General features: G+C 53.8%; 1 protein-coding gene across 5 annotated transcripts in view; it reads left to right on the forward strand.

The window, feature by feature from the left end:
• Positions 1-17,780, forward strand: part of DENND3 (DENN domain containing 3) — a 65,194-nt gene that overhangs the window by 31,690 nt on the left and 15,724 nt on the right. For all 5 annotated transcript variants that reach the window (XM_068525727.1, XM_068525723.1, XM_068525724.1 and 2 more), the window contains exons 12-18: positions 337-536; positions 1,602-2,123; positions 6,934-7,193; positions 8,324-8,494; positions 9,853-9,982; positions 12,531-12,638; positions 15,554-15,693. In XM_068525727.1, coding sequence (XP_068381828.1) covers positions 337-536; positions 1,602-2,123; positions 6,934-7,193; positions 8,324-8,494; positions 9,853-9,982; positions 12,531-12,638; positions 15,554-15,693 — 1,531 coding nt within the window. The remainder of the gene's footprint in view (positions 1-336; positions 537-1,601; positions 2,124-6,933; positions 7,194-8,323; positions 8,495-9,852; positions 9,983-12,530; positions 12,639-15,553; positions 15,694-17,780) is intronic.

Genomic DNA, 17,780 nt, shown 5'->3' on the forward strand with positions numbered 1-17,780 from the left:
TTCTCCCCATTTTCCTTCTCTTTCTCTCCCCACTTTCCTTCTCTTTCTCTCCCCACATCGTCACCGTTTCCCGCCTCTTCCGTGACGCTTTTCCTGAACCCCTCAAACGTGTATCGGCTGTCGACGACGCCCTCGTTTGTTCTGTGTGTTGTGGCTTCTCCTGGGGTGTGGACCGTATACAGCCTTCACTACAGCTGGGAGAGCCAGGAGTGTGCCCGCCGTTTCCCACTCGGTGTGGGAATGCTGGATTCTGGTCACCACGTTGGGGAGAATGCCCAGTTGAGCCTGTGCTTCAACCGTTGCTGTGTCTACAAGGTGTTGGGTTTTCCCGCCCAGGATAGACGGGATGCTTCTGAGTCCAAGAAGACCCACAATTGAGAAGATGGCCAGCCGGAAGTCCTCAGCCCCCCACGGGGCGCACCGGCGCATGGTGGTCAGCATGCCCAACCTGCAGGACATCATGGTGCCCGAGCTGCCGCCCCGGAACTCGTCGCTGCGGAAGATACACACCGAGGACTGTGGAAGCAGCCGCACAGGTGGTCCAGCCGCGCCCGTGCTGTGGCTTTTCTCACTCACTTGATTCTGATGCTGCCAGTTGCCGAAAGAAACCAAAGCTCGTTTCAGTAGAAGGGAGTGGGGGGTTCTTTGCTGTTGTTTTTCTAGCAGTTTAATCATTTGAAATATTTTTAGAATATTCATTTTGCAGACTATGTTCGTTATAGAAAGCGATTTCTCGTCTGTATTTTCCATCGCCCCGTCCCACTGTTTTCATACGTGTGTGTGTATATGCACGTAGGTGTATGTGTACAGAGGAGATACGTGTTTACATATATGACTGTCTAAAGGGATGCAACAACTCTTAGGCCCCCAGTGGTTGCCAGGCCCTTCCTAGGGGCTGGGGGCACAGAGGAAGCCAGCGCCCATGGGAGAAACGGCAGTGAGGCCAGCGCTGTGAGCCACATGGGCCCCCAGTGGCTGCTGCCTCGGGCTAAGGCACCAGTACCAGCTGGTACCTCGTGGCACATTCGCGGGAGAGCTGGAGGCTGAGTGGGGATCATACCGGCGACGCCAGGAGGGGCCGTGTGTTCAAATGAAAAGACCTTACTGACCTTCTGGGGGCTCCTGGTGGGTCTGAGTCCCCTGCACAGCTGCCTCCTGGCTGTGTGACCCTGGGGTACACAGTAGCTGTATACCGGGGACCCGGGGAGGCCTCAGTCCCCACCCTGGGAGATGGGCGTGGTAACAGTACCCATGGCGCAGAGCTGCTGTTAAGGTAAATGAAACAGCTAGTTGAGAGGCCTTACCCTGCCTGGCAGGTACGTCTCGGCCTAGGTTATTAACTTAGTCCTTCAACAAAGACTCACCACCACGTGTTTCACCTTAGCGTCAGCAGTTTTAACAAATAACGTTATTTGTGCCATGGGAGCAGTGAGGGGCCCCGTTCAGCGTGGGGTACGTGGAGCTTTCTGGAAGAGGCACGGGGCGTCCTGCTCCACGCTGCACCCAAGGCACAGAAACGGCCCCGGGCAGAGTGATGGGGTGGGAACGCGTGTCTGTTTCTAAGGTCTGTGCTAACCGTTCATCTCCCCTTTGCTCCTCAGTTCTGGACACGCCCTCCAAGTTGACATACACCTTCAAGATCCCGGAAATCCACTTTCCGCTGGTGGGCCAGTGTGTGCAGGCGTTCCACGCGGATTGCGTGGCCCAGCTGAGCAAGGCCATGGACTCGCTGGCCCCCGAGAACTCGGTGCTGCTGGCGAGGTACTTCTACCTGCGAGGGCTCGTGCAGCTGATGCAGGGCCAGCTGCTGGGCGCCCTCCTGGACTTCCAGAGCCTGTACAAGACGGACGTGCGCATCTTTCCCGCCGACCTCGTCCAGAGGACAGTGGAGTCCCTGTCGGCGCCCGAGCGCGCGCAGGCCGAGCGGACGCCCGAGCTGCGCCGGCTCATCAGTGAGGTCATGGACAAGCCCGAGGACGCCCCCAAGGCCGACGACCGCGTCAAGAACTTCGAGCTGCCCAAGAAGCACATGCAGCTGGACGACTTCGTGAAGAGGGTGCAGGAGTCGGGCATCGTGAAGGACGCCGGCATCATACACCGGCTCTTCGAGGCATTAACCGTAGGTAGGAGGATGCCCACGGGGTGGGCGGTGCAGACCCTCGAGGGCAGGTCGGCCCAGCCGGGAAGAGCCTTGCGGGGCGGGCGAGGGCCTTACCTGCTCCCTGGGCGAGTGGGACGCAGGGGCTGGCCGAGGCTCTGGGAAGGGGGTGGGGATGGAGGGTCTGGCGACGCTTAATGGCATCTCTCCCGTCCTGGGGGGTTGCTCGCTGTGTGCTGACCCCTTCCTCCCACATGGGGACGCATGGCTCCAGCCGGAATGCTTCAGGCACCTCCACCCCCCTGCTTTTGTTTCCCACGTTTACTGCAGTCGTCTGGTTGGTCCAGAGCCCTTTCCGCCCCTCCCTCCCCAGAGGGACACTGTCCCAAACTTGACCTTTCCCTCCTGACCAAGTTCTTATGCACTGATGGCACGTGGACGCACCCACAAGCAGAACATAGGATTTGTGCGTTTGTAGACTATGCCTGACTCACGCGGTACGTGCGTGTCGGTCTGCGTTTCCAAAGCGTGTCCGTGGTGCTCACAGGCGTCTCGCCGTTCCTTTGCTGCCGACGGTGTTGCGCGCGTGAGGGCGGCGCAGCGTGTTGGCCTGAACCCTTGGTCGTGTCCGCCTGTCCCGATGCTGACGAGTGAGGCTCGCAGCCTGCCCCCAGGGCGTGGATGGCTTTCTCTAGGGTGGTGCAAGCAGCCCCGTCGGGTGGGAGCTGCCACCCCCACAGCAGGTCCCTCAAGGCGGGGCTGTAGCACGGGGAGCTGCCCAGCCCCACCTCCTGGGCAGCGCGGGGTGCGGTCCTCTGAAGTGTTCTGCGGTTTGGTGAGCGCGGTGGCCTCGCGCTGAGGTTCTGGCCAGGCATTGGCGCCTGTGCTCAGGGCGTCCGGGCCTCTCTCCTTGGAGCTGCGCGGCACAGCCTGGCCCGCTTTTCCGTCGGGTCGGATCTCCTTCCGTGTCCTGTGCGGGAGCCCCTGTGCCCTCTGGAAAGGCCGTGCTTTGCTGGTAACAGGTGCGGGACGTCCTTCCTCGTTACGCGGCTCCCGTCGAGTTGCCCGGCCTCTCTCTACCCACGCGCACCGCCTTCCCCCCGGTGGAGGAATGGGGCCGCTTGTTCACGGTCCCTCCGTCAGTCTGATGGGGGTGCGGCCGGCCCAGCGCCCACGGGGCCCTCTGCATGGTGTCACCTTATGTCGGCCGCGGAGAAGTGGCCCGTCTTGGCCGGCCAGGCTCGTCTCCCTGGGCATCTGTGGGCGACTGGTGCCGCCCAGGAGACTTGCGTGGGCAGGGCAGCGGGGGATGCACTGAGTCCGCCGGGGGCAGAGGTTCTCGCGGGGCCAACCAGCAGCACCCAGGCCGCCGGGCGGTGGGGCGCAGGCGCCGCGGGGCTCAGCGCTCTCAGAGGAGGCCCTGCCCCCCTCTTCCCGCACGGGGCCCTCGCGAGGACACAAGGATATGAGCACCAGGCCAGCTGCAGGGCCTGAAGTACCGCGGCGTAATCCCCCGGGGGTGCTGTTCTCGTGTGACGAGGTGTCTGGACGTGCAGCCGGCTCCTTCCTCTCCCCCCAGCCAGCCCGTTGCTGCGCAGCCCGGGGGGCCGATGGCCTGGGCGGCACTCTTTTCCTGGGAGAAGAGGGCCTGTCCCCCCCAGCTGTCACCTCTCCTTGGCCAGAAGCGCGTCCCACGGGAGCCGGACAGTGTGGCTTACAGCTGGACACGTGGGCGCCGTCCAGCAGCCCCAGACTTACAGGGACGTGAAAGGACACCCGGGAGGGCATCCTCAGATGACCACGGTGACAGTGCCATTGATGGCCCTGTTGTCACTCTGGCTCCATTCGCATTGCAAGCAGGTCATTGTTGGCCTTGATTCTGGGATACGTGCTCCGTTGTCGTGCAGCATCCAATGTACGTTTCTGCCTGACGGACGCGTATGTGCTAATAAAAGGAGGATTCGGTCAAAGCCGAAGGTCACCATCTTAGAATAAACGGATGTAACATAAGAACACAGTCGGAGTCTGGTATTCGAGGTTCAGGGCCCTCACGACCTGGCCCCAGGGCGGGGAGTCAGCCGTGTGTGGCCTTCAGTGTGGCCCACGGGAGCTCGGGGATCCGGTGACCCTGCCTCCCCCGTAAGATGAGCTGGAGGGGTCGTGTTGGAGTGCAGGTGAGGGGCAGAGATGAACAGTTGGCATTTTTGTGCAGAGTTGGAGACGAATGAAGAATGCGTGTTCTGCCCTCGTGGTTGTGTGTGCGGCTGTGGATGTGCGTGGTGGCCCCTCGTGTGCACGGTGGCTGTCGCTGCGTGAGTGCCGTGGACGTGCACGGTGGCTGTGCTGCGGCCCTGGCAGGGGTGGCGTCCACAGGCCCGCGTGGGGGTCCCTGGCCTCTCTGGTGCCCTTCGCCCCGGCTCTCAAAGCCCGCGAGCCCGCCTCCCGTCTGCCCGCGAGAGGAAGCCGTTTCTGGTTCTGGGGACCTGCGCTTCGCTCCGCTTGGCCCCGGCACTCTGCAGGGACCCAGATGGTGGGAGCATTTGTCCTAGTGACAGAAGGGACGGGTCTCTTGGCTCCAGGCTCCACGTCCCAGCATCTTTGGCTCCAACTTTCATTAAGTAATGGCTTTGTGGTTCTCCCCAACTCCCCTCTCTCGCTCTCCTGATTCTTGGGCTTTTCCTTGGCTGCGTAGACTAAACATCCTCTTCCTTGTCGTCCACTTAAAATAGCCAAGTGCTTCTGATTAAAAACATAATCATTCAGAACCACCAGGAGGTGTAGATGGAGGCGCCCCAGTCAGAGGCAGCTACATGGAGTAGCCTTTCCAAAACGGAAGCGGGATGAGAACCGTTTCGTGGGGTCAGGGGCACCACCCGCCTGCCCTCTTGGTGCCTCCCTGCCCGGCACAGGGACCCCCGGGCCCGTCTGCCTGGGCACCCGCCCACCAGCCCTTGTGCTTCATTTTTTTCAGTGACTTTTTTTTTTTTTTAAGATTTTTTTGATGTGGACCATGTTTAAAGTCTTCAGTGAATTTGTTGCAATATTGCTTCTATTTTGTTTTGGTTTTTTGGCCGCAGGGCATGTGGGATCTTAGCTCCCCGACCAGGGACTGAACCCACACCCCCTGCCCTGGAAGGCAAAGTCTAACCACTGGACCGCCAGGGAAGTCCCCCAGTAACTTACTTTCTAAAAACGACCCAAGTATATAGAGAGATACCCCACTGTGGTGTGATTCTGTTTGGATCCAAGGACGTTAAACAAATTTGTAAGTAGTAGACCACTGTTGTAAAGCAATTAGAAAAACACAGGTGAGCCAGGGGAGAATCAGCTCAGAATCCTGCCACCTGGGAGATTTTCGCCTGAATATTCCTGCGCCTGCACTGTGTGGGGATGAGGCCAGACTCAGTTGTGGCCGTGACATCGAATTCCCCAGGAAACCGTTACCTGGCAGGTGTTAGGGAACCAGAGCCGAGCTTTCACAGCCTTCCTTGACCGCTTAGATCTGGCCTCCAGCCAGGCTGGGACGGGGAGGTTCCTGCGTCCTGAGCAGGCCCCCAGCGGGAAAGGCAGACCCACGAAGGCACAGCGTCGGTGGGGCCATCTGCCTGGCACCTGCCCACCCACCAGCAGGGCTTTCCTCTCTAGTCCTCAGTCTCCTGATCTAGGACCAAGCTGCCCAGGGCAGTTGGGCCTGTATAGAGGGTAGAGCACAGCAAGCATTGTTAGATGCCGTGAGGGAAGAGCGCATCAGCTTAGTGGGCCCCTTGTCTGGGAAGGCTGCCCATGGGCCATTTTATCTGGGTCTTGAAGGATGGGTAGGAGTTTTCTGGTCCGAGCACTCCAGACCGGCGTGTGCAGAGGCACGTAACAACATGCTTGTCACTGTGCTGGGATGCAGGAGTGCGAAGGGGAGGAGGGCCCCGATCCTGGAGGAATCTGGGCCTGGTGAATACGAGGAACCGCATTCTAGGCGTGGAGTGAAGCAGGCCGCCAGCGGGGGCAGCTTAGAAGGCGGGAGACCACTTAGGAGCTTCTTCCTGTGCAGGATATGAAGGGCCCTCTGAGGACGGAGGGCAGACAGATCCAGGATGCAGAATGGAGGATGCAGGAGCCAGACACAGGGAAACATCGATATTAGAATGGGCCAGACTTCTTAGCGGCTGAGCGGGAGTTGGGGGTGGCTCCAGCTCCATGTTACAGACAGGGAAGCAGGTTCGTTCCACAGCTGGCCTGTGGTCACACTGCTAAACAGTAGTGAAGCTGGGCTTCGGACTTGGGTGGGTCTCTCTCTGACTCCAGAGCCCCTGAATATTGGACATTTGGGAAGGTTGCTGCATCAACTAAGATCATCACGGTTACAAATAATAATTTATTTGCTCACATACCCAAAGAGTACTGAGATAAATCCTGGCTTCAGGTAAGGCTTGATCCAGTGGTGTGGGAGTGTCACCAAGGATCTGGTCTCTTCAGCATTAGCTTCACCCTGGGACTGGCCCCAAGATGGCTGCCACCAGCTCTAGAGGTGACACAGGACTTTGTCCTTGTCCCAGTGTCCCTACGTGGTGCCCTAGGAGTTACTGTGACTACCTGGTTAGGTAGGGGCTGGAGAGGGCAATGGGCTCAGCCCAGATCAAGTGCCCACCTGGGCACCTGGGGAAGCTGGGGAAGGAGGGGACGCTTTCCAGGTGGTTTCCATCCCGGTAGACTTAGGTGCCGGCGCCACCTGCTATCTCCTGCGGGTAATGTGCTGCTTCCTGATTGTAAAGCAACCATTCTTGAGGCACCTGTGTACGTGGCTGTAAGAATCTTTTTTTTTTTCTCTCTCTAAAACTAAGGACACCAGAAACAGATTGACCCAGAAACATTCAAAGATTTCTACAACTGCTGGAAGGAGGCAGAAGCAGAGGCCCAAGAGGTCAACCTGCCTTTCTCGGTGATGGAACAGCTGGACAAAAACGAGTGTGTGTATAAGCTGTCAAGCTCCGTCAAAACAAATCGCGGTGTGGGCAAGATCGCCATGACCCAGAAGCGCCTGTTCCTCCTCACTGAGGGGAGGCCGGGCTACGTGGAGATTTCCACCTTCAGAAACATAGAGGTGAGGGCAGCTCTGGAAGCCGCCTGGGCTTGGGAGGTGCAGCAGCCGGAGCAGCCCACCGGGCTCTGCCAGCCGTGGGCCCGTCACAAGCCGCTCATGGTTTGTGCCTCAGTTTGCTCACCTGTAAAGTGGGAATAAGGATGCACCCTCCGAATAGGAGTGATGTGAGGACTGAATAGATGAAGTGGGTGATGTGTTCAGAGCAGTAAGTGCACCGACAGCTGATTCTCTAATCAGCTGACTTGTATTTGGGGGAAGAGCAAGAAGCAGCGCAGGCTTGTCCTTTCGCTGACCTGATTCGACAACGTAGAAGCACAGAAGTTGCTTTACTGAGAAACGGCCGTGGGCCAGCCCCTGTGAGCTGTTCCATCTCACACTTCCTGCTCAGGTTCCTGGCTGGCCCACGCTGTCCATTTTATAACAACTTTAAATGTCATCTTCCCCACTAAGGGAATCTGGGTTGAGATCGTGACTCATGGCTTACCTTTATTTTCCCAGGTTTATTTCCTAAATTTATAAGCGGCGTGTTAGATGTGTTAATCCAGTTACTGCATATTCCCAGAGACAGAAGAGGCATGAGAACTCCCCTGTGGCCCATGCTTAAGGCTGGGCCAGTGGACGCACCTTCTCACTGGTTCCTTCAGTTTTCCCCCCGAGCCTGCTTTGATGGGCTTCCTCCCAGAAGTCCAGAGACAGAGATTTAAGGAGGTGAAAGAATGAAGCACCTTTAAACGCTCTGGACGAGTCCACCGGTGTGTCTCTGTCGACGTGTGGCTGACAGGTCACACTTAGACCCACCAGGAAGGCTCGCTGAGCTCCAGACACCGCCGTGACCCTGACTCCCTGTCGCCCGTTTCTGAGAACAGATCACCTGGAGGAGCCCCTATTCACCCCACCCCCGGCACCAGGCTCTGGGTACTTCAGGGCCTTCTTGGGTCCTGCTGGACCTCCGCCCGGGCAGCCCCAGCCCCAGGCCAGCCCCAAGGACTCTGCCTTCACGTGGGGATGTCAGCCAGTGCCCTTCGGGTCCCCTCAGTGTGTGCAGACCGCCACCCCTAAATGTATTTCCTATTGACTCCAGGGTCCCTGAGGGTGTCATTTCATTTACTTGCCTCTTTTTCCCTCCGCAGGAAGTCAGAAGCACCACAGTAGCTTTTCTGCTCCTGAGAATTCCCACTTTAAAAATCAAAATGGTGTCCAAGAAAGAAGTCTTTGAAGCTAATCTTAAAACAGAGTGTGACCTGTGGCACCTGATGGTGAAGGAGATGTGGGCTGGGAAGAAGCTGGCCGACGACCACAAGGTCTGGGGCCCGGGCTGCCTTTTTATTCTCACCCAAGGCTCATGTCTCTATAATAATGCTCAGCATAACGCCAGGGGGGACGGGGGACTGGGGCCTGGGCCTGGGCCTGGGCCTGGGCCTGGGCCTGGGCCTGGGCACGGGATCCATTGAATTAGATGAGGTCTCATCAGAAGGCATTAAGAATGCTGTGGTGCATGCGGCCCAGTGCAAAGCCCTGGGGTCTTGGGGGATGCCCTGGGGGCAAACGCAAGGGCTGGCAGGGTGGTGTGGGTGGACTGTGGGAGTGACCGCTCTGCACTGCCCCCTGCCCCGGGTGACATCCCAGGGAGGGGAGCGTCGGGGGCTGGACTCCGGCAGGTCTGAGCTGGGTGGTCTGGGCACACCCTGCTCTAAGCAGCTCTTCGTTTTTCCCCTTCACAGGATTAGGGTTTTGGTTGGGGGGAGGTGTTAGATTCCTTCCAGAGGGTTACATTTATATCCTAGGGACTTCTGTACCTTCATTTACTTTGGGCCAAACTGATGGCTTTGATCACACCGAATTAAGACTTCCTAGTCATGAAGGGTACCATGGACGGAGGGTAAGACATGAGGACACACGGTGCGGGGGAGATATTTGTCTTGTCTAAATGGCAAGATGAGACAGGAAGACCCACAACAAAGTGGGCAAAGAGTACGAATAGGGAACTCCCATGAGGGAGCAGTTCAGAAGGTTCTAGAGAGGTGTGCCCACGGATCCTCAGGGAGATGCAGGTGAGGGCGGCACCCAGTGGAAAGCGCCAGGAAGAACGTACGTTCAGTGGTGGGAGAGCTGCCGTTTGTGATGGACGTTCTGTCACTGGAGGAGCCCAAGGTCGTGGAAACAGAAGGAGTGTTTCTGTTTGGAGCAGGAAGCGGGGACCAGGTCCTAAGATTCCAATATTCTGTGACTTTGGGGCTCACTGTTTGGTTTTATACCCACTGGTTTATTTAGCACACACTGGCTCATCAAAGCCCGTGGGCTGGCAGATGTCTAAGGAAAGTCGTACGGGCTCACACCCCACCCTCGCCTTTACAGTGTCTGTGGCTGCCTTTGCCCTTGACGGCAGAGCTGAGTCGTCGTGGCAGAGATTGCATGGCCCACAGACCCTAAAATGTTCAGCACCTGGCCCTTTACAGAAGTTTGCCGACCCCTGGTATAAACAGCCAGTGTTTGTCTCAGCTAAGGGGACATGATTACATGACATCAAATCCAAATCTAAACTCTTCACGTGGCTTTGAAAAACACACATCTTTGAAAGTGTTGTTTTATGTGACGTGACAAAGTCTTAGAGTGAAATGATTTCAGTGAAGCTGTGCTGAGATGACTGTCCCTCCTACAGGACCCCCAGTACGTCCAGCAGGCACTGACCCACGTCCTGCTGATGGACGCCGTCGTCGGTGCACTGCAGTCGCCCGGCGCCATCTATGCGGCCTCCAAGTTATCTTACTTTGATAAGATGAAGAACGAAAGTAAGATCAGCATGTGTTCAATGCAGCCATGGTGGCTTGAGTTATGTCTTAAGTGATTTTTATCTGGTTGACTTTTGTCTTATCAATTAGAACCAATCCCAAATGTCTCAAATTTTTTTCTTCTGTACTTTTCATTTTTGAATATCACATGTTGTTCTGCATCTTTCCTTTTCTCACTTAATAACACCTCGGAGCTCTCTGCTCCTAAGGACACATCGAGGCACCTCATCGTTTCAGTGTCTGGGTTATTAGAGTCCACTTTACACCGGATGATATCGGTCCTGAATCTTAGCTGCCGGCAACGGAATTGCTGCTGGCTGGTTCAAGCAGAGCAGAAATTTGTGGAAGGCTGTTGAGTGACTCACGGAATCGCCATCATGGTCGCTGGAGTTCTGCGGTCGGACACACGCCCACTGCAGAGCTGCAGGGACCTCTGGGCCCGGTTGCCCTTGGCTGCTGGACCTCACTGCATGAGCGCGTGGAGGCCCCCGATGGCCATCTCTCTTTTTTCTCTTGATTCAGTCAGTTTCCCCCCATAGCAATTCTCTGATCTCCGCCTGTAGCTTTAAATCTGGCTCTCACATTCTGAAAGCCATACAGAGGTTGGTGGTAAGCTCAATTTTTTATTTTTAGAAGATCTTTCAAGTCTAGGAAATAGCAAATAGGTGAGAATAGCTTTATGCATCATTTTAGCTACTTCTATTTTGTTCTAACTTTTACATGATCTCCTAAAACCAACTGTCCTGTGCTTTGCATGAAGAAGCAGAGAATAGAGGATTACTTATCGCTATTAACATTACTATGTGCCGGAAGTCACATGTGCTAGATTAAACCCACAACATGAAACTAATTCATGAAACACAGATGAACAAGTTGTAGGATGTTTTTAAGATGACATCTAGTTCTATCTGTATGCACTTTTTAAAAAGTAACAGTTTTATTGAGATATAGTTCACATACCATTCCTGTTTACAGTGCACACCTTACTGGTATGAGTGTATTCAGAGTTGTACAGTCGTCAGCATAGTGGGTTTTGGAACATCTTCATCACCCCAGTAACAAGCCCCATACATTTAGCAGCCTCAGTTGCTAAGCAACCGCTAACCTCCTTTCTGTCTCTGTGGATTTGCCACATTTTGGCCTAGCCTGTGCACTTCCTCTAAGTGAACTCATATGGAATGTGTCCTGTGTGTCTAGCTTCCTTCGTGTAGCATCACGCTCCAGGGTTCACCCGAGTGGCAGGTGTCACTACTTCATTCCTTTTGTGGCTGCATGTATTCCGCTCTGTGGATACAGCACAGTTTATCCAGTCCTCCGTTGACCATTTGCGTTTTTCTCCTTCCTAGCTGTCGTGAATAGTGCTGCTGTGAACATTCACATGCAAGTTTTTGTTTGGACATGTGTTTTATTCCTCTTGGGTATACACAGCCAGGAAGACACTGTTGTTTAAACTGTCATCCCAGAATTAGGGCAAACAAGCCTCAGTTATGTGTTGGTTCCCCTTGGTGCATTTTCCTCTTTGCTGTGTCTGTCACTACCTGCGTGATCCCTGGAGCTTCCTGGTCCGAGGCCCCCCCTCTCTGGGAGCAGACTGGATGCTCCAGTTGCTGGAGTGAGTTGGAGGCGCTCCTGTCAACAGTCCTGGAACCAGACATCGATTGCTGGGTTTTTTTCCCCCCCTTAATTAGGAACAAAATCAAATACACACTACACTCCAGCTGTTTAAACCACTCCAAGCCCATGCCTAATCTTTGTCAAGAGTTTACAGAAAAGCCTTCTCACTTCTCTGGAAATAACATACACAAGGTACCATGGCAGCACCCAACAAATGACACTCTTTAATTCCATACAGCAAAGGGGGGATGGTCCAAGTTCAGTGTCCCTGATCCCTTGTTGTTCCCAATCAAGAACTGTTTTCCCTTGTGTAAAGCGTAATGAGGCAACCATACATGATCCTGGGCTTAATAGCTTATGGTCCATTCGTGATGGAAGGTCTAAAAATGAAACTTTCTGAAATCTGCACCCCATCCCTGGGGTGGGGCGTTTGGCAGTGACTGGAGATATTTGTGGTTTGTGTGTGTGTGTGTGTGTGTGTGTGTGTGTGTGTGGCAGTGGGGAGGTTGCTCCTGGCATTGACTGGGTGAGGCCAGGGATACCGCTAAATGTCCTACAGCACACAGGACACACCCACGGCAGCCACATTACGTGACAAGGGTGAGAAACCACTCGTGGGTTAGATTTATGGAGAAACGTATAAAGTCTTCTCTTGGCTAGACCGTACGTAACGGTTGAGTGTGGACAGAGGTCAGATCATTTAGCTCGAGAGCTGTGTTTAAACAAAAAGCAATGTGAGACATTGGCAAATGCCCTCTGGCCGGATACGCTTGGCTTTACTTTAATGTCCAGTTTAAAGAGAGCGTCATCTTCACAAATTATGAAGTTTTACCCCAGAGCTAATATCCTAAGGAAAGCGGAATGTGCAAGGCTGCTGGATAACGTGGGTCTCCTCGAGTCTGGGGGACTAATCCCCCCTGTGTCTGCATTTCAGTGCCCATGGCAGTTCCAAAGACGACCTCAGAAACCCTGAAGCACAAGATCAACCCTTCCGCGGGAGAGACCTTCCCACGCGCCATCGATGTCCTGCTCTACACCCCAGGTGAAGACCATTCCCTGCTTTGTCACTGCTGTTTGTGTTTCTTTTAAATTTTATTGACGTATAGTTGATTTACAGCGTTGTGTTAATTTCTGCCGTACAGCAAAGTGATTCAGTTATACACATATATACGTTCTTTTTCATACTCTTTTCCATTGTGGTTTATCACGGGACATTGAATATAGCTCCCTGTGCTGTACAGTAGGACCTTGTTGCTTATGTCGCTGCTGTGTTTGGAACAACCTGAGAGCTTAAGACTTGTGGTCAGGGTCAGCGCTGAAGTGGAAGGGCAATGGCAGGATGAGGGTGGACGGGGACCAGGTGGTTTTCTACTGTTGGAGGGCGGAACCCTGAGCAATGAGGTGCGGCCTCTCTGTGGACTCAGAGGCTGGAGCGGGGCCGTGAGGGGCTGAGTCCCCGTCCGGCCTCGCCATCCTCACGTCCGGTGGATAAAGGCCCTGCGCTTCTGTCTTTGGTCGGATCAAGCCCGTTGTCACCGGGATGGGATGGCTGCACCTCCTACGCTGACGTGCACATCTGACAACACGGCTCTTCCTGCTTGGAGTGGTCGGATGGTCCCACAGACTTTCAAGGCCCCTACGAGCTGCGTCAGAGTGATGACAGCAAGAAGACAGGGTCGCTGCCCGGGCCTGGGGGTAAACAAAGACCGCCCTGTGTCACAGGCGTACAGCTGTCCAAATGCTTTTACTTAGTTCTGACTTGCAGAGAGTTGCAGCAGAGCGTTGCTCCAAGGTTTATAGTGTTGGGGACAAAGGAGCTCAGTTCCGTGCAGAAGAGAGCCTTCGAGTCCGGTCGCCCCGTGTCGCCCCGTCCGCATCAGGAGTTGGCAGCGGCGGCGGTGTCCGTGCACCCCCGTCCTTCACCCTCCGAGGTTCGTGACCTCGCGGGGCAGTCCAGCGATCCACAGCCAGGAGTTTCCATTCCACACGGTTTCCGACGGGCAAACTGAGTTTCTGTGGCAAAGCAGCCTCCCGGCAGGAGAGTCTCTCTCTTCCCTGAACGTCCAGAAGACCCAGTAAAGCACCAGATCTCAGATGAAAGAGAGTAGAGAGCGGCCGAGCCCATCCCTCTGGAGACTTCATTTATCCAGTCGAGGCTCTCTGTTGATGTCACTCGGCTGTGACAGCACAGACCAAGACACCTTTCATCACGGCATCTGAATAGAGAGCTGTCCTTAGATCTACGCTAGTTTCCCTTAAATTAAGCCTGACTAGACCCTGGGTTTCCTGTCATCATGGGCTAGTTCCCGTCCCTCTGAGAACATCTAGAAGGGCCAGACAAAGTATAAAAAAACAAAGGAGAACAGGGGGGCCCCTTTTCCCATGCAGTGGCTGCCGGCACTGGAAACAGTGGCCGAGAGAGCTTTGGCCAGCCGTGTGGGGTCAGGGGGACGAGCATGGGGTCAGGACGCACCCGTCAAGAAGCGGCAACCCCTCCAAGAATTCCGGGAGTCAAGGGAGCCAGGCCCCGGGCACTAAGCCCCGCTTCAGATCACCCCAGTCTCTGGGGGACTGAAGACTGTGTCTCAGTGGGCAGATCTCCCCCAAGGCGGCCAGGAGACCACTGGCATGAACACCCCAGAAACACTGGCAGATTCACACTTCTTGTACTTACGACGGAGGTGGTGCTACAGAGCAGGGGAGGGGAAAGACGGTCTCCATCACAGAAGGCGTTGGGATGTTGTGCGTCCGTGTGGAGAAGATGAAGCTCGACCACACCTCAGATCACATGCGGCCGTCACTTCACAGTCTAAACGTGAAAGGCAGAAACATAAACAAATGAAACTTGGAGACGATAACATAGAAGAAAATATTCATGACCTTACGGTAAGGAAAAAATTCACAAATAGCATATAAAAAATACTAGCCATAAAGGAACAGACTGGCGAGTTAAGGATTTTTTTTTTTAAATTTATTTATTTATTTATGGCTGTGTTGGGTCTTCGTTTCTGTGCGAGGGCTTTCTCCAGTTGTGGCGAGCGGGGGCCACTCTTCATCGCGGTGCGCGGGCCTCTCACTGTCGCGGCCTCTCTTGTTGCGGAGCACAGGCTCCAGACGCGCAGGCTCAGTAGTTGTGGCTCACGGGCCCAGCTGCTCCGCGGCATGTGGGATCCTCCCAGACCGGGGCTCGAACCCACATCCCCTGCATTGGCAGGCAGACTCTCAACCACTGCGCCACCAGGGAAGCCCGAGTTAAGGATTTTTAAAAGAAACTTCCAAACGCGTGAAAGTGGCGGTTGCAGACTGGGAAAGGGATGTTCACAAAACGAGAGAACCGACAAGGGGCTCGAGTTGGGGATATTTAAAGAACGGCTACAAGTCAAGGAGAATGAGACAGCCCGATTCAGAAACGGGCAGGAGACGTAAACGCCTCACCACGGAGGAGATCCAGACGGCCAGCTAAAGCCAGCAGCCTCATCGGCATCAGGGAAACGCAAATAAACCACAACTGAAAAACCAGAGTCTTCACGCCGTCAGGACGGCCAAGACGGAAAGCGCTGACCAGGCGTCGTGCTGGCGGTGACGTGAGGCAGCGGGAGCCCAGCTGCCCTCGGGGACGTGCCCACAGGCTCCCTCCTTCCTCTGTCCCTGCGCCCACTTCCCTCTGCCTGAAACGCTGCCCCCGAGTGAATTCTCAGGCCTCCTCCAGATCCTGGCTCAGGGAAGCCACCACCCCCGGGCTCCGTCTGTCTGCGTGTTTCTCTAGCTGGAGCCAGCTTGTCCCCGAGACTCGAAGCTCCGAGGGGCACGGAAGCTCGGGCCGTGCTCACCTTTGGATCCTGGGCACCCAGGGTGGCACCTGGGGCTGAGCAGGGGCCGGGCAGGACCTGAGTCGTGTATGAACCACGTGCTGATGCAGCAGAGGGTTTCACCGTTTCGGGTTGCTTTCCTCTTTAGGGCATCTTGACCCAGCAGAAAAAGTTGAGGACGCTCACCCCAAATTATGGTGCGCCCTGAACGAAGGCAAGGTGGTCGTGTTTGATGCTTCCTCCTGGACGGTTCACCAGCACTGCTTTAAAGTGGGCACTTCTAAACTGGTGAGTGAACGAACGCGCACAGTACTCAGTCAGCTTCCGGGTTAACCTGTGATTTTGGAAACTGAACACGTCCACCTGTGTAGGCAGCGGGACACACGAATCCCACGGTGTCACCGAATCCTGCAGGTCGGAGGGCTTTGATTTTTATCTCGAGTTTTAAAATGTAAGCTTGTTCCATCCTTCACTTAAATGTTCTTCTTTAAGTGAGCAGATAACAGCTTTAACCACCCCCCCACTCTGAAATCTAAAACAGGATTTCGGTCATGGAAAGGGCAGTGTGGTAGTCTCACATTTACATTGTCAGTCACCGAAAGCAGACACTAGAATCATTTTAACACATTTGGGTTTGAAAACTAAGAACCATTTCAGTCAAATCTGCATGATATTATAGTTATTTCGTGGTTGAGAAACCTCAATTCTTTGAGCTTTTAGACTGATAGCCTAGTCAACTTTATTTAATTAAAAGAAAGTTAAGGGACTTCCCTGGTGGCCCGGGGGTTAAGAATCCGCCTGCCAATGCAGGGGACACGGGTTCAAGCCCTGGTCCTGGAAGATCCCACATGCCACGGAGCAACTAAGCCCGTGCGCCACAACTACTGAGCCTGCGCTCTAGAGCCCGCAAGCCACAACTACTGAGCCTGCGTGCCACAACTACTGAAGCCCACGCACGCTTAGAGCCCGTGCTCCTCAACAAGAGAAGCCACTGCAATGAGAAGCCCGTGCACCACAACGAAGACCCAACATAGCCAAAAATAAATAAATAAAATAAATTTTTAAAAAAAGTTATATTCATGCAAACACAACCTCACCCCACCCCCTACAAACCCGAGGTCAAGTTTTAGGTCTGTAGCCCTCAGTGCCACCAGGATCAGCCCCCTGGTTTTTGGAGACTTCTCAAGGCCTTGCCACAGCCCTTTGAAAATCATTTCTTATTTCTGTACTACGTGATGTCAGCCAGGTGCCCCAAGGCCTCCACGCCTGGAACGGGTCGTGTGAATTCGTGTTTCCAGCTGAGGGGCGATCAGTGGCTCCTTTCCAGTGGGGCTGCCTTTTAACTCGGCACTCCAGTTATCTTTGGCGATACCACCCTACTGTTCAAAATGCTGTCACACCTACTCCTTGTTGGGCTTCATCCCGTTCAAGACCCTCTGAGGGCGCAAAAGAAGCCGTTGTCCCAAGGGGTTCTTGCTAGGAAAATCCTCAGGCCAACTCCTTTAACACAAAACTTCTTTTTTCACGTTTAATGTAAAAGGCATGGTGTAGTGAAATTTACGTACCTAAGTGTTCCTCATTACTTAGTATCATCAACTCTGATGGCCACATTCCACCATCTGAAGATAATGTGACAATCTATGCTTTCAAAACTGGGGTGAAACAGAAATACTGTGAATTCAAATGTATGTTGCCAAGAGGGTGCGGGATCATTCTAAAGAAGTTGCTAAACCATTTTCCCCCGCATTCAAATAATGAGCCTCAGGTGATAAAGGAACGGGATCCAAGACACATTAAAGTAAAATATTACAAAAGTCTAATAACGCTTTAGATGAAATGAAAAACAAGGAGGAGAAATTAAGGACTTCACTCTTATTCTAAAATTTAATTTTTCTCCCGTTGATTCTTAGTTACAAGCATTTCAAAGACTGTTTAATAATAGAATAACTTTTAAAATCCTTGTGAAAATAAAATCATATGGCTGCACTGCTCCCCAGTTAGGCCAGGTAGCATTTAATTAAAGCAGAAAGTTATCCAATTATGTGAAAATGTCCTCCCACTGGTTTCACAGGGATATTTTGTACTGTTTCAACAAGACAGAAACTGGGGCAATTATCTCTAGAAAATGCTGCCTCCTCTGAAATTTGAAGTTCCAAGTGGTTTATCTAAGATATCTTTGGGCCACTAAAGAAAGACATTTTACCAAAATGTTACAACAATTCTCAGGTAGATGCCTCAAAAGAAAGGGCTTTTTTAAATGATTAATTCTGAAATTAGCAAGGTAGCATCTTTTTCTAACTTATGTTTGTTGGTAGAATTAAAGCTATCACTTTTTATGAGCTCTTTCTTCTGACGAAGGTAAGTAACAAACAGTA

The sequence above is a fragment of the Eschrichtius robustus genome, chromosome 17 (assembly GCF_028021215.1).
Source record: "Eschrichtius robustus isolate mEscRob2 chromosome 17, mEscRob2.pri, whole genome shotgun sequence".
Lineage (NCBI taxonomy): Eukaryota > Metazoa > Chordata > Mammalia > Artiodactyla > Eschrichtiidae > Eschrichtius > Eschrichtius robustus.